Source organism: Orbicella franksi, chromosome 5 (genome assembly GCF_964199315.1).
Source record: "Orbicella franksi chromosome 5, jaOrbFran1.1, whole genome shotgun sequence".
NCBI classification, from domain to species: domain Eukaryota; kingdom Metazoa; phylum Cnidaria; class Anthozoa; order Scleractinia; family Merulinidae; genus Orbicella; species Orbicella franksi.
The window spans coordinates 25,899,753-25,915,867 of NC_138149.1; the positions used below are offsets into that span (position 1 = coordinate 25,899,753).

The 16,115-nt window shown below is 38.9% G+C and overlaps 3 protein-coding genes across 4 annotated transcripts in view; 1 reads left to right on the top strand and 2 right to left on the bottom strand.

Annotated features, from left to right (window-relative positions):
* Window positions 1-257: 257 nt before the first annotated feature.
* Window positions 258-6,413, bottom strand: LOC145487637 (synaptosomal-associated protein 47-like). The gene is made up of 3 exons (XM_081466453.1): window positions 5,905-6,413; window positions 3,169-3,782; window positions 258-2,516 (listed from the first exon to the last, which is right to left on the bottom strand). Exons 1-3 carry the CDS (start codon window positions 6,411-6,413, stop codon window positions 2,263-2,265), a joined length of 1,377 nt encoding a protein of 458 aa, XP_081322579.1. The 3' UTR covers window positions 258-2,262.
* On the top strand, window positions 6,368-13,922 carry LOC145487636 (uncharacterized). Its single transcript, XM_081466452.1, has 7 exons — window positions 6,368-6,546; window positions 6,627-6,689; window positions 8,315-8,443; window positions 8,671-8,838; window positions 9,655-9,785; window positions 10,274-10,316; window positions 11,053-13,922. Exons 1-7 carry the CDS (start codon window positions 6,463-6,465, stop codon window positions 12,097-12,099), a joined length of 1,665 nt encoding a protein of 554 aa, XP_081322578.1. The 5' UTR covers window positions 6,368-6,462; the 3' UTR covers window positions 12,100-13,922.
* Window positions 13,923-13,944: 22 nt separating this feature from the next.
* The window catches only part of LOC145487638 (uncharacterized), a 152,607-nt gene continuing 150,436 nt past the window's right edge, over window positions 13,945-16,115 (bottom strand). For both annotated transcript variants that reach the window (XM_081466455.1, XM_081466454.1), the window contains one exon: window positions 13,945-15,865. In XM_081466455.1, the coding sequence (XP_081322581.1) occupies window positions 15,726-15,865 (140 nt within the window). In that variant the 3' untranslated portion in view covers window positions 13,945-15,725. The remainder of the gene's footprint in view (window positions 15,866-16,115) is intronic.

Sequence of the window (16,115 nt, forward strand, 5' to 3'; positions counted from 1 at the left end):
TCTCTAGATCGGAATATTCAGCTAAATGGCAAAAACTTCAAGAACTATATGACCGGAGCTTAAGGTTTTACTTCCAATCAATCTGTTCAAAACATTCGAAAACATCAAAGAAAAAGAACAATGTGCATTCAGACTTTTGGGAAAGACTTTTCATGAAGTATTTTCCATTTAATTACGTCGTTTGTCAAAGTGCTCTGCTACAAAACAAGTCAAAACAAAAAAAAATTCATATATCTACGCTTACACTATTAAAATGGTGGGCAATCAACGCCACGTGATTCTATGCTATCCAATAACAGGTCAGGAAAATCGCGCCTTAAAACGAGGTTAAAAACAAGTTTCCTGCAGCTGGTATAACCGGATTGTTGACAGCCGTCAGAGACCCTGCTCAGCACAATACAACGATTTTTATTAAGTCAATACTGTTTTAAAGTTCTTGTTGACATGTCTAGTAAATGCTCGAGATTGAGGTCAAATGTTTTGATTGATGTGAAGCCGTCATCGAATGCCCTGAATATATAATCCTTAACACCCTTTTAGCAAGTGTTTTGTTTTCCTTTAGTTAAGCCACGCTTTCGTTTAACCGTAGCGATTAAACGCTTTCAGCTTTGGTTAAATTTCAAAAGCAAGATTCAGATTCATTTTTGTCCTGTTCAGCAAATTTTCGAGGGCAGAAATGATTACAGTCAGGCAAGCGTCAAAACATCACAACAAAACGGCGCGATAATGATACCGAGATTGTACAAATGTCACCATTTTTCATCAGTGTTAAAAAAAATTGATCTTCTGCTTTTTCCGTCTTTTCATCCTATGACAAATACGATTTTGAAGTCCGTAGGTTATTTATCGGTCGGAAACGCCTCAAAAAGACATTTACTTATTACAAATAGCACAAAAAAATTCATACTTTACCTCAATATTCACTACCAGTGTGATTTTTATATGTCTCCCGGATGTCTTAGAAAAAAAAACGCCGTTAAGATCCGTATGCTATAGCTGAAAGTTCGCGGTATTCTTCGCGGTTTTAAACAGGAACAGTTAGCGATGATTGGAGACACGTAATGCGAGACTAAAAGCTGACAACTCCAACTAAATGGCACTTCCGCGTTGTCATTTCCTCTATGTTTACCATTTGGTTGAACAAACACGCACGGAAATTGGTTTGAGTGTTGGTTCACCTTACGGTACAGTGTCAATCTAGAACCCAGTCTCATCGCAAACTGTACCTTCTACGAGAATCCATGGCCCTATTTACCCACGAGGCCAAATAATGCACTTTTCATGTAGAGCGTGGATGCCTGACATACAAGGAGCTACGTCACGGTTTGCACATCTTGAAAAGTTTAGGTTTTAAGTTTTTCGTTTGTAATCTGTGGTAATCTTCTCCATCCTCAACCATCCTTGTTTCTTTAAGGTTTATTTATAATTTAGTATCTCTTTGGTGGTTTTCTTTCTGAGTAAACTACACTTTTCAGGTTTACTTCAATAAAAGCTAATTTTGTACGTGGCCAAAATAACCGACCATAACGTAACGTGACTGAGGTAATAAATAACTAAATGAATCAAATATATATTTTATTTTTTCCAAATAAAAGCTTCCACTTTTACAAGTCGGAAGCTTACATTCACCAAAACATCAAATATCTTCCCCGTTGTAAGCCTCTCGTACATGCAGTAAAAACTATAATTATTAATTTATTAATAAAACATTTGAATTTCGTAGGCTTGCTGCTAGGAGTAAATATTTGCCACCTTGTCCTACAAAAATGTACTGATCATGTGTTGGTCTATCTCTGTGAATTTAAAGCTAGCGCAGTTTTTTCGTTTGATTTGGGCTTCTAAACTTCATTCTTTCATAGTAATTGTTGAGCGCTAGTAATTGCTTGCTCATTCAAAGAATCCAAGGAAACAACTTTCTACTACCAATGCACAGTGTACTCGTATTAACCCACCAAGCTCCAGTTTGAAAGCGAGCTGGGAACCGATGTTTGCAAAGGTTTCAGACATCCAAGGCATGTAAAGAATGAAGGGATGCGCAGAATAAGGCAATACTGTAAGCGACTGTTGATGTAACATCAAACTCTTCTTGTGCTTTACAAGAGAATACAAAGCAATTTGGAAGGAGAACCTGGTAATTTATCAGACGTCACTAAGGGCTTTATTCCAGCCACCCCTTATTAATAGAGTGATACAGAGATCCACAGAAAACATTTAAACCCTTTTCTTCATTTTACATTAAGATTAAAAAAAAATGCTTCAAATTTAGGTGAGCTTGTTGACCTTGCGCACATCAGTTCTGATTCTCTCGTTAGCTTTATCGACTGAGTCAGATAGCAAGTCCAGTTGTCCAAGCTGTCTGTCTTGTTCCTCTTGGATGCCAAGTGCGAGACTTCTCATGTCCTGTAGAACACGGCCCATTTCTGCTGCTTCAGCATCTGTTACCACCTTGGAATCTTTTCCTTTTGTACTACTTGAAGGAGGAAATTTTTCTTGGCTGTCTTCTTCACTCTCGTCACCTATAACATTGAATCAGATTTGTAGGGTCACTACATGAAGGTAAATAATATTTATTTAATCCTCTGAACTTGATTCTCTCGACAGAGACGCTACAGTAGACTACCCCTCCCCCTCGGCCCTGGCAGCATTTTGCCAGGCAACCGTGACAATTCGTGACAGTTTGTCCCAAAACATAATGCAGTCTGAGTGACCCTGGCAAAGGCAATTAACCACAAAATCTCAATCCAGAATCCAACATACTATCCTTAAAAGCTACAGAGCCACTCAGCTTGAACAGCATAGTAAACAACACTACAAGAAAGTACCTGCTCAAAAGCTTTCATTTTGAATGGTTACACACTAAGGTTTCATCTACAGACAAAAAGTTCAAATGACCTTGTACAGCATAATAACCAGTATAATCTGAAAACAGTACTCTGCAGCTTTTGTTTGAATGGTCACACACTTGGTTTAATCTGTAATTTTAAAAGCATGGTCGACAACATCTTTGAATAGCATCATAGGCGCGTAGTGCGTGCAAGGGGATATGACGCTAAACCCTCAGAATACAATATTGTAAAGCACAATAATGTAGGCCTGTTATAGGTTCATAGGGTTACGTCAGTCAATAGGCTTACATATCTTGCATGGTGTATGTGCATGTACATGTACCTTGAGAAGGAGACTGGTCTGAATCCAAACTGTAGCCATCCTGATCCCCAGCATCATAAGGAGGCTCATCATAATTAATTCTGCCAGGTAACAGAACCTCAAGAGTTTGAAGAATGTGAACCAAACGAGCTGAAATCAGATGCACTGAATGCCCAGCATGGCCAATCCTTAGCTGCGATATTGTGACCTCCCAGGGAGTATGGACGCTGACTTCTGTTATCTCCTTGACAGCAAAACAGACATCAAGATGTCTTTCTGCATTAAAGAGCTCCAATGATTTATTTGATACTGTCAAAGTACCAGGGAGGTGTTTTTCTTTTTGAGTTCTGGCATACACAATAGGATACTCAGCTTTTTCGATGATCATGTTGTGCTCTGGAACATCTATGTACACCTGAGGAGTTTCAATGTTCCATTTGCTTAGCCATGCATCCAGATTGTAAATTAAAGTTTCTGCAACACCCAGATCATTGTGTATCTTGTTCATGTTGTTGCAAGCAGAGTCAATTTGCTGTCCTTGTTTCTGCACAGTCTTACCAGTTGTTGCAAGAGTTTTCTGAGCATCGTACAAGATGTTGAGGAGTTCTGTATTGTGAGGAGTCTGGCTTTTGGAACTGAAATGTATTAAACAGAAAGAAACGTGAAGTACAAGCCTTAGTAGCAATGAGTGAGTGATTTTCTAAGGCTGAAGGTGATTCCAATTAATCCTGTACCACAATAATCTTACATTGAAATATTGCACCATGATCTTTCAAAGGAAGGTGCTTCATCTACATGAACATGTACTGTATGTATCAGTGTTACATTTGAGGTCCATGAGCAACACCCTGTTATCAGACTAGTCTAAATAAAACTAATAAATACTAATGAGAGGTTTCTACAATATACACTCTTTTAAGAATAAAGTTAAGAACTTAACCTGATTTAGCAGGATGGCAGTACTTTGTATCATCCCCCCCCCCATGCATCTCCAAAGGTATTCACTCAATGGCAGGGTTGTGGCCAAGAAAATAGTGTACTGATGGAGATTTTCATTGTGCTGGTATACCGTTCATATGTATTAGGCTTGCAATCTTAAATGAGAGACTTGATAACAAAATTTCATTCCCAATCAGAATCTTTTGCTACATGTACGCCTTGAATGTGGGGCTACCAAGCTTTGCATTTAGAAGATGGAGGTCACAAGGCATGTAAAGAGGACATGCTAAACAAGTGCTCAAAACAAGATTTTGTTTCAATTTCTTTGCCCGTTATAGTGGCACCGATACTCAAGGTAGATGATATGGTTCGATACCAAATGATTGTACATATGCAACCTAAAAACTCTTTGTTGCCCTTTACGGAGTGATTGCTGCCCAAAATCATGCCAGCAATAACCTCTTTCTCAACTGGCAAATTTCATTGGGAGCTGACACTTAGTGAAAACCCTGCATTGATAATCAAACTAATTTTTTACAATAATTGTCTAATTAATCGCACGCTGATTGGCTCATTTTTATCATCAATAAGAGTACAGACAGATAAAATTTAAATTTATGCAAGCTTTCAAGTTTAACTTTCACCTGTCAAACTGTCAACTTTTTAACCAATGAGATTTTATGGACTTTTTTAAGTAGCCAACCAAAAAACAAGAAAAGTTATTGACAATGCTGCCATCACTTTGAATAAATTCACTTATCTTTGTTCACAACAAGTTTACGGCGTCTTCTCCCCTCTTTTATTCCCGACATTTGACCATTTTGGGGTCTTGTTATTGTAAAAAAACAAATTGACGTCAGTTTTTCATGCGTAAATTGTTCCTTGTACCACTGTATGCACAGTTCGTGATCTGATCGCCACTTCATGGAGGGAAGAAACAAAATACATAGCTTCATCGCATGGGTCTGAATTTGAGGAAGGAAATCAAGGGGAAAAAACGCGGAGAGACGTGACAGGTAACCTAGAATTTTATTTCACTTTGTTTAGATTTACAAAATTAGTATAAAAGTCACTAACCCGCACAACAGATTATAGGTAACCGCAAGCAGCCGGTTTTGCTTAGGCCTAAAACAGTATTTTTGAGCTTTTTTAAACTAGCGAACAGGTCTAAATCGCTATTATTTTAAGCAGTTTTAAGCCTGCGCTCAGTTTAAAAATACGGTAAATGCGCCCAAATTATGATATTTCATTTCGGTTTTCCGTAATTCAGACCTAAAACTCGCAAAAGTCTCCAAGAAATCATTTCGTTTTTGTGTATTTTAGATAGCAAATTCGAAAAAAAATGTAAGTCTTAAAGTATGTGACACTTAGAAAAAAAATGGTAAAATTTAGAGTTATTCAAATCAGATAAGTCTCAAAGGAGCGCTATTGTTTTTGCTATTGTTTAGTTAAACAAAGAACTATGCATAATAAATGTATGGGGTTATACGGAAATCTTGCCCAGACGCGTAAAAAACTGACGTCAATTTGTTAAATACAGGGTATAAAGCATCCAAATTAAACTTGTTTACTTAAGTGATAGTCATGTGTCAATCACTATGTCACAGAACACCAAAATGATGTCACATTTCCAAAATGTCAGCCATCTTGGCTCTCAAAAATTTTTCAATTCAGTCAGGACAGCTCCAAAACTGATTAAAAAAGAAAGAGAAAAAAAGTCAGGAAAAACATAAGGATACAAGCTCCGCTAGGGCCCAGTTTCTTACCCACTGTGTAGCTGTGCATTATTTTCTTACAAATAGTCGGGGTTCCACATACCTTGCAAAAAGTCTTTCCTTCCAGAAATGCTCGATTGTATTAAACACATGACCACGATCTGCAAACGAGGAAAACCAATATTTATCAGTCCTCACACGGACTGTTATAGCCGAAAAAAATATGGACGTAGTCTCTTTTTTGAGCTCGAAGAAATTCTCGAAGTAGATCCGAAAATCGAGGCCGCTCGTTCCTCCTTTGTCTTCTATAAAGCGTATACAACGGGTGTAAATGACAAGGTGACCATAAATCCACGTTTTGCTACCATTACAATAATAAGACGCCTTCCATTCGTCCACTTTCCCCATGTTAGAGCGACTGTTAGAACCTTTCCGACACCTTTTCCCATCAAAACAAGCCTCAAAACAATGGAATGAAACGCTGACATTGAGGCCAGCGGTACTCAACTTCCGTAAAATCGACAACAACCGAAAACTTTCCGAAGTTTGTCGAAGTTTTCCGTTCAGTAGCGGGATATCACTGAGTTGAACCAAATTGTTTTTGCACGGCATGTAACTACCATCTGGTTTTTCTTTCTTCTTTTTCGTTTCGTTTTGCAGTATGACTGATACGACCTCTTACAGTGGAGATGAATATACGGACGAGGACGAGGAAGAAGAAGAGGAGCTGGACCCTCGTGTACAGGTATGCTAAATTCCGGCGAAGTAAGCTAAATTTTTCATGCCATCTTGTCTTCAATATCGTGCTCTGTGTACAAATTTCAGGACGAGCTTGAGAGACTGAATGTGTCTGCCAACTCAATAAACCATTTGGAAGCTGAACTTGATGTAAGTGTGGATAGTTTTCCATTCTTTGTTTAGTTTTACGGGATACGAGTGATTGATTTAATTTCTTTGTTTATATTGTCAATTGTAATGAAAATACAGCCATCTCAACGTCAGCTTGAGCTTTGAGCTTTTTCCACTGACGTTAACACCATTCGTGTATATTTCAATTTTCGCAGTTTCCATGGTTTTCCTCCACAACCTGAAGACATCAATCTGAAATCCACAAAATGTATTCACTAGTCTGAGCTAAAATGTATCTATGAGTGTGGTCCTTGTCTGATGGGCATGCACAAAAAAAAATTTGCATTTACAGACTTGAGTATCTGTCAATTCAAAATTTCAACATACCTCCCCCTCATTTTCTGGGAAACCCTAAGGCATATGAGACTTTGAAGCAAACTCTCATACTTCAGCCAAAAGTTGTGGTTCAATGCCCAGGTACTTCAGGGTCAGGGGAAGATGTGTTAAAACTAAAGGCATCCACAGTTGAGTGGTGATCAAAATCCTTGACAGTCGATCCATATCTCAATGGATGCTCAATCGACATCTTGATTGACACTTGATTGACCGGCCGTCAATAGTTGGCTGAGTGTCAACTGACTCAAATGTATCAATCAACACTCAATGGTGTGTCTGTGAAAATTAGTTGACTCTAAACTGACTGTTGACTGAGATGTCGATCGATTGTCAACTGAGTAGTGATTGAAATGTCGAGCAATTGTCAATGGAAATGTCGATCAAGGATAGCAATTAACACTTGTCTGTGGATGCCTTAAGTACACATGATTTGGGTCTTGATAGGCAATCAAATTCCCCTGCACCTGGGATGTTCTTGGAAAAAATGACTGAGAGAACACAAATTTATGCGATAGAAATAAAGTTTGAACATACTTTGACACACAAATATTTATAACAAAATTTAATTTTGTAGCTTCAAATGCAGCATGCAGCTTTTTCAGGCCATTTTTTTTCATCTTTCCTAATGTCATATTTCTCTGATCTTTGCAATCTCCACCATGATTTTGATCAAGGTAAAACAAAGCAAGAGTTCTTTGAAATACTCATTCCCTCCCATGTGGTGTCAAATATCACATCCCAATTACCCTCTCCCCTTGTCAGATGATAGCTCTTCAGAGGTTGGTCTTGATTTCCCCCAATTTGTTAATACTTTGATGTCATAAATTCAAAACCAAGCAGTAACTAATATTCAGAAAACATGTACATGTATGTACAGTAAATGATCTCTCTAGTGCTAATCTCCATTGGTATGGGTTTTTTTTGATACAAATCTCAAACATCTCTTGTGTGGGTGAAACAGCCATTAGCATGTAGTTATATTCTGTCAAAGGTTTGTGCTGATTGGTTTATTTTTGACAAGTCAAACAACCAGAAGTGCTAGGAGGCTTTCAGCACTGGTGGCATTCAAAAGTCAGACATACAGAAAAGCTCACCTGCCCTCCATCTGCTTTTCCAAAAGTTGTCAACAGAGCTTGTCTCACTTTTATTGAATTCCTGTTTCCTGCTCGAGTCCTTTCTTCTAGAAAGTAGTGAGTAAAACGCTGTTCTGTGAACTTTACAATCAGCAAATCATGTTAGAACTACATTGTCATGTTCTATACTTGTAGGAGGCCAGAGCTGTGTTCCGCCAAACCATGGCTGCTGCAACTTATCATTTAAATGCCCAGGCACAGAAGCTTGGAAAGTGTATAGACAAGGCTCGACCTTTTTATGATGTGCTGAGAGAGATGCGAAAGGTAGGAAAATGCAGAACGTTTTTAGAATAGCTTATGATGCTTTGGTTTAGTGGCCTTCCAGTAAGTGCCCCCTTTGTAATAAGCAATTTGTTAGAAAGCACCCCTATTCCAATAACAGTCATCTTCTAACACTTTAATCTTTCAGTTATGCTCTGTCATGGAAAATGTAATGCTGGTTTTCATGTTACCTTCAGTTTTCTAACTGTATTTTACATTGTTGTTCATAGGCTCACTTTGAGTTACAAAAAGCAACACTACAGTTTGAAAAAGCAAACAGCAGGCATGTTTATGCACGGCAGAGAGTACATGAGGCTGAACAAAGAGTGTTTGGTAGTGGAGAGAAAAGAGCATTTGATACTGCACTACAAGAAATGCTTAACCAGGCAACACTTGAGGTAAAGACTGCAGTAAAGCATGAAGTCTAGAATAAATATTTCTGATTGATTTACCTAGTAGTCCACCTTTTTCTTTAGACTGCTTTCATTTCAGCTAAAACCATGCAATTATGCACTGTTCTGTTTTCAGCTTTGATTCTGGATGTCAGAAAAATATTATAGAAATCCTAGTGTCCAGGCCTGTTTGGTCCAGGTGTACGTGAGGAAACACTGACCTTGTCTACATTAGTGCACGTAAACTTCATCTCAACAACACGATTAAAGACAAAATGCTTGGGCCTCATTACTTTTCTCCATTCCGTCTGTACACTTGGTCAATAACAGCCATAATTATCTCTTACCTTGTTTTAAGGGTTTTTTTCTCTCAGATTATCCAGAGTCACACATACAGGAACTATTTTTTGTTTCCATTAGTTTGTTTATAGAAAGGGGTTTTGTGGGCCATTGGGTTGTGTTCATGGAGAAATTTCTCTTGCGGTAAACTTCTCTATCTGAATGTATAAATAGTCACTGGCAAATTCTCTCTGGGCAACCCATCTTCAGTCAAAAATGTTTTATGGCCTGTTGAGATGGGCTAGCAATGATCCCATGTACTCTATATTTAGTAGTAATATGACCAGTCCTCCTGACCAGTTCGTTTATGCTTTTGAAGCAGAATATCATTAGGTACATTTTGTGGCTGCACAGGTCACTTAGGCTTGTAGGTAGGTTTTGAAAGTTGTCAACATCTCTATTGATAGTGGCAGTGACAAGACCAAGATCCAGCCATTAGCTGGGAATATTAAGAATACACTGTGCTCTATTTTACATATGAAGGTTAACGAGGCTGAAAATCAGAAGAAGGAAAGTTGGTCCACCCATCAAAAAATGTATAAGTCCTATCAGGAAATTGAGAAAACCACAAAGACGATGCAAAGCAAACTGAAAAAATCTGTTGAGAAAGCCAGGTGGGTTGTGTCTGACATGTAGAAATAAGCCTGCTCATTTTATATTTCTATGAAATTACCTGACGTACCATGTTGATTAATTATTCAGTCATATTTCGTTAAATTGCTTTTTTGTCTTCAATTCTTGCACCTCATTGGTGACAATGAATTAAGAATAATTAACATGGCTGCACAGAGATAGGAAATATATCTACATGTTGAAATGTCTTCTTTCAAATGCAAAGGACAACTTGACACTCCATGCTGTGGGCACTTTTAGTTCAAAACTACTACATTCTTGAGGTCTAGATGGGAATATTTTCAGCAGGAACAATGGCAACTGAAACCCCATTAAACTGTAAAAGAAGGACAGAAAAACAAACAAACAAATAAACAAACAAATAAACAAACATAAAATAAATAAAAAAAGGAAAAGCCTAAAGTGGTCCAAGATTTGCATTGAAACTTGCAACAACTGACACTAAAAGGCACTGTTTTCTATCTTGTAGGCCATATTTTGTCCAAAAAGTGTCCTTCGATCGGCATCTTTGGGTAAGTATATTTTAATTACATTATGCACTGTAGACCGATGAAAGTTCAAGTTGATTTGACTGGTCTGCTGCCGGTACATGTACAAACATCCCACCCCCTCCCATCCCCCACAAGTAAGATGTGCATGTTCTATAGGTATGATGAGGCAGGCTCTATACATGCCAGTTTGTCAAACAATTTGCCAATGGATTGTCAGGATGGTAGTCCTGCTACATGTAACTGCCATGGTTCTGTCAATCATCTACACGTACCATGAAATAGAGAGTGTGTAACAATGAACTATACAATTTTGAATGTTTTGCAATTTTTTTGCCAGGCTGTGCTGCTATCAGCTGATAAGAAAAACTGAGAAGATCATACACTCGACCTGTTATAATTATCACAAAAATTAATTATCTCACTTGTAACCAGTAAGAAGAGTTAATACCGCGCATAACTCACGTCTTACTGTGAAATTAAGAGGGTGGAACAGAAGAACGATAAATTCTGTACCACCGTTTGGGCAATCATTGAGTTTACTGGCTACAGGTGTTAAACAGTGAGAAAGATTGAGACAAATTGTCGAATTTTCAGATTTGCCGGCGAGTTCTAGAAAACGCATGTGCTACTTCTAGCAGTGGCTAGTCTACATTAGAGCCTTCACTGTAGTCCTATGAAGTGGAACTTGTTAGTGTCAGAACAAATTCTCCTTTAGCTATTTGTTAGCTTTTAAAAAGGTTACATGTCTTTCCTTCAGCAATTAAAATTGAGAGTGGACTCAATCCACAAAGGTCTCAGTGAAGCCAAACAGAACTACTCCAAGTGCTTGAGATCACTGGAGGTCATCAGCGACGACATTCATCAGAAGAGAAAAGACAAGAAAATGCTAACCATGTTGGCAAATCTACAAGAAAGAGAGGCAGGTGTCGGTGCAGACTCTGAAGACGAGACGTCCCTTGATCAAAGTCAGCTCGATCTTGATCTTGACTGCAACTCGAGCCTTAGCGACATTGATGGAATCCTACCGGCAAACCTCCCTGAATTACCACCTCTCCCTGGCTGGGGAATACAGATGGCACCTGGGGCAGAGGTTCCATCTGGCGCAAGTTCATCTGCTGATGGTGCTGCCGCGGAACTGGGAAATATGTGCCTGGGGTCTGCGTCAAGAGTTGCCTTGGAGAGGAGTGTATCCGGTGCCGAGAGTACTGAAAGCGTTGATTCTGATTCGCGGGCGAGCATTTCCGGAAGTGGCTCTTTTAAACGAGAGGTTTATGGCTGTGAACAGGAAGACAGTGAAGTGGGCGAGTGTAGTGGGAACGACGTCCCGACTAAAGAAACCGAACAGAATGTCGAAGTATCAAACACCATCGGTGAATCCAATGCCATTGCGATAACAACTTTACCTGAAACCGAAGGCTCAGATGTTTTAGGAGATGGAAATATTGCTAGCGAAATTGTGAATATACCGGGAGAAATTGCGTCACCCATTAATGAAACTGCAGAGGTTCCAGAACAAAGTGAGACTGATACTACTACACATCAAGGAGATGAAGTTAATGAAGACACTCAAACGATGGAGTCAGATAACTCTGCTTGTAATCAGAATACACAGGGTCAAGAGTGTGCAAGCAGTGACTGTGAATCAAATAAAGCGAGCGACGATCCTGTTCTGGAAACTGAAGATAAACAAGATTTTCCCTCGAAGGTTCATGTAGATAACAACAATGCTAATCAACGAGAACCACGGGAAGTTTCTGATGAGACTATTGCCGATAATTCCCTGGAAATTGTCGCGCAAATTTAATGAAAGGTCTTGAAAGAGAAATAGTGAGGAAGAAGAAAACTAAATTGTTTGTACACTGAAGCAGTTACTTTTAGAGAGGTAAAAAAGTGGGCGTGAACAGGGCCCATTCCACAAGATTGAGAGCTTATTGTTTCTGAAATATTCTGGTGTAAAGGTACTTGCATTGACAACTTCCCTTTCAAAGACAAAACACCGTAGAAGGTAAAGACACGAAAAACCAATTCAATGCAAAACGTAAATTACATTTACCTGTAGTCAATCCAAGCTGATTGACTTCATTTGTAGAAGAAAGAACGGGTCCAGTGTATTTAATTGTAGGACTGGGGAGAGTTATAATACGGCAGAGTAATGGTTATTGCTTGCCATACAGTTTATATTGCATGCAGATTATTATCAACTGCGCTGAGCTATACCAGAGTTTTATATTTGTCTTTTTCGTGGTCGTTATGGAGTTTGTTACTCAAACTCAGCCTAACGGCTGCATATTTCAGAACTGTATTCCTTTCCTTCCATTTCGACGCCGACAACTTTGTCGCCAATTTGCAAAAAGCGACATTTTTTCATCCTGATTCACACAAAGGATGACGTTAGTAGATTGATCCCAACATGACGAACCGTCGATGGGCTGAAAAGTTTTATACCGTTATTTCATACAGCAAACTACATTTTCCAGGTCAACATCCAACATTTTGGGACTGACTTCGGTCAAGTGGCGTGTTTTGTAAGTTGCTCGTGCCATAACCTTTTTGTGTGGCATTTTGTAATTTCTAATAACTAAGGTTTTCGATGAGCAATTAAGAATAAAAAGCAGCGATATTAGAGAATGACGTTTCGACGGCTCCATGCCATCATTCCCAAATTCAAATAAAGTACATTATGTGAGTTCATTATATAGTGCGTTTCGACGGCTCCATGCCATCATTCCCAAATTCAAATAAAGTACATTATGTGAGTTCATTATATAGTGCGTTTCGACGGCTCCATGCCATCATTCCCAAATTCAAATAAAGTACATTATGTGAGTTCATTATATAGTGAAGGTACGTGTGAAGGTCTCATATGCACGTCATTCTTTAATATCGCTGCTTTTTATTCTTAATTTTGTAATTCGGGAGATGTTTTTATGCTGATATAAACTATACGGAAATTTAGGTGACAAGGTTTTGTCACGTGGAGAGTATAACATTTTCCTTGTCGGTCAGTGTGTAAAACATTGTATTGGGCTGGGCTGGTCCTGCCCTTATCATGTCATTTCGCACCATTTCGCGGCGAATTTGAAGTTGTTTTCAAGAGAGGTAGTTCTTACCCTGCAAGACAGTTATACAATACAACATTACAATTCAGATCAGTGAATAAGACGTGAATTCCTTTTTCTGCTAAAGGAAATTTATATGTTTTTTTTTTTCAGTTAGTAATCGATTTCATTCATGATTCAATTTTGCTATAAATTGATTTAAATACTATGTACAATAAATTTTACGCATATGATTTAAAAAAGATACGCACAATGAAATAAGTGCAGAGAAACATTCTGCTGGGATCTCCCTGGTTCCCTGGAATAAATGTAAAATAATTGCTTACTTTACTCGTAATAGAGCGTTTTGAAATGACGTCGCGGCAGCCATATTGGTCTTCCAAAACAAAGAAACGGTGGCCATGTTGGTGTACCAAACCAATCCTGTGGGAGTTGAACTCTTTTGTTATATAAACACTTCTTTTGGCTCCAATAAATTTACATGAGTGCTGGCCACTGAATGAAAACGCTCTATTCTGACTTTTTCTGGTCGGTTGCTGAATGTCAGCGAGGAGGGATGGAGTGAGGGAGGCAGATATATTGAAAAATATTGAAAAATGCCAATTTTCACTGATCTGGAGTAGCCGTCAGCTTTACCCTGCGAGCAAGGTCTCTTGGCAGCTCCCAGGGTAGGGAGGGGGTTGGAGGGAAGTGAAGGAGAGAGAGAGCTCGCAGGCGACACCTTATTTGGCGCTCAAACTCTGACCACCAGTGTGAAAAGAGAGCCAATACCTCATTACAACATGATGCACAAGTTGCCTCCTACCCAGGTATCTTTAACACTACGCCTCAAGTTCTCTGTGCCCAATCTTCGCTTATGAAATTTGACGGCGCTTGGGGAATGAGGCAGCAACACAAGAGTAAAGCCCTGAGGAACAAACTGAGCCCGCGCTCTTATAGGCCAATTTTAAAATAACATTTTTAACTTGGCTCCGAGGCTTAGGGGAACAGAACAAAATAAATTAATTTTTCATCCCTTGTCGTCGATGCGATTTCTTTGTTTTATCGGAGCCAAGTTAGAGAATTTTAATGTATCGAAATTGGCCTATTTGAAATACCAATCAGATATATCTCCATTTTCCTATCACTTAATGCAAATAATTTTACAGTGAGTAGACACCCACAAATTGACTTAAGCACTACCCTTTATTTTACATTCATCTCGCAGCATACAGAGAGAAGAAACAGCAGTTTACTAGATCTCTGAATCCTGTTTGACTGCTTTCTTTTATTCTTAAATATATAAAACAGCAATACGAAATCCTCTACATTTTGCTAAAACCCAATTCTAAAGCTCTAAGCTTCTAATTTAACTTTCTGCGCCGTTTCTTTAAATTACTACAAAAATAGCTAATAAGTATCCTGTGAGAGAACATTTTACTTCAAAATAAACAGAGCGAGTGCATTCAGAGGTTTAAGCAATCTATTTTTGAATGCAAAGAAATAATCCCGGTCCCTTCAAGATTTCGCTCACCTGCTAAAAAAAGGCCGGATATTAGAGGAAACTCTGCCAAGTTTTTAAATCTAGCACCAAGTACCCTAGTACCCTAACTTGTTAGGGTAAAAAAGGCGCTTTATGGGAAATCTCCATAAAATCGGTCGACGAGTTTCTGATAGCACGAGCACTTATGAGCACACCAGAAGCTGTCCCGTCAGCGTGGCACCACGCGGGCACTTCTTGTTGCTTAGCAGCATTTCTAACTAAAATCCCGGATACAGTTTAACTTATGAATGAAAATATTTCTTGTTCCCAGTACCCTCTCGCCTATAGGTAATTTCACCGATGACAATCATTGTAGTCAAGCCCGCCACACAAGCGGTCCTGGTCCACTTGAAAGTCATCTGTATCTCCTGAAAACTTGTTACTTTTGTCTTCTTTAAGCACGAGCATTTGGTGATAAGGAATTCAATTTTTCGTGTTTAGCTACTTCACTCCTCGAGTCAGCCTTCTTCGGAGTCAATTTAAGCAGTTCTAACTTTCAAGCCAAGTGTGTGATCACCATTCGAATGACCAGCGCTGTCATAAAGTGCTGTTTACGGTGCTGTACAAGGTGGTTTTAACTTTTGCGTTTGTAGATGAAACCACTGTGTGCGACCATTCAAATGAAAGCTACTGGACAGTACTTTCATATGACATCGCATGTTTTTGATTATCATTAGCACAATAAAATTTTTGCCGATTTTGAAAGAACTTGGCAACTCTTAGGAGTAAAGGACGTAAACACTAGAATATAAATCCCCTATCTTAGCGCGGCCATAGATTATTCTTGCCACTTTCTTTAACATTATAATTTAGGGAAATAATATAATTATTCATTGTCTTGTTTCCTCGTCAAACATCCGCCGATGTTCCTTGTGTGTTGCTCGTGATCATTCTACGACGAACAACTGCAAACACCACAATACAGAGCAGAGCGAGAAGTCCCATGACTACAGACACTCCAATCAGGGGATCTTGTCTTGGCGCGGAATCTGAAGGACAAAAATAAAAGGGAAACAAAGATTTGACTTGTTGCATAGACATGCATTTGTCTACTTTCTTAGGCAGCGTTCACACTACGCCGGAGAAATTTGAAATCGCCGCTTTATTTCTACAGTTAGGTCTACCGTCCACACTAATCCGTCACGAAAACGGAGCTTTTCGAAAACGCTCTCAAAACCGGAAAAATTTGAAAACGCCGGCTTTGCGTTTTAGTCTGGACGGAAAACATTTTGACAACGG

What these genes read in the sequence shown, in the direction of transcription:
- LOC145487636 (XM_081466452.1), top strand. Translation starts at nt 6,463, where the DNA reads ATGACTGATACGACCTCTTACAGTGGAGATGAATATACGGACGAGGAC. An exon ending in ATTTGGAAGCTGAACTTGAT is followed by an intron (nt 6,690 to 8,314) that starts GTAAGTGTGGAT and finishes CTATACTTGTAG; the next exon opens with GAGGCCAGAGCTGTGTTCCG. An exon ending in AAATCTGTTGAGAAAGCCAG is followed by an intron (nt 9,786 to 10,273) that starts GTGGGTTGTGTC and finishes TCTATCTTGTAG; the next exon opens with GCCATATTTTGTCCAAAAAG.
- LOC145487637 (XM_081466453.1), bottom strand. Translation starts at nt 6,413, where the DNA reads ATGCCGTGCAAAAACAATTTGGTTCAACTCAGTGATATCCCGCTACTG. An exon ending in AAGGAAAGACTTTTTGCAAG is followed by an intron (nt 3,783 to 5,904) that starts GTATGTGGAACC and finishes AATACATTTCAG; the next exon opens with TTCCAAAAGCCAGACTCCTC. An exon ending in AGACCAGTCTCCTTCTCAAG is followed by an intron (nt 2,517 to 3,168) that starts GTACATGTACAT and finishes TCAATGTTATAG; the next exon opens with GTGACGAGAGTGAAGAAGAC.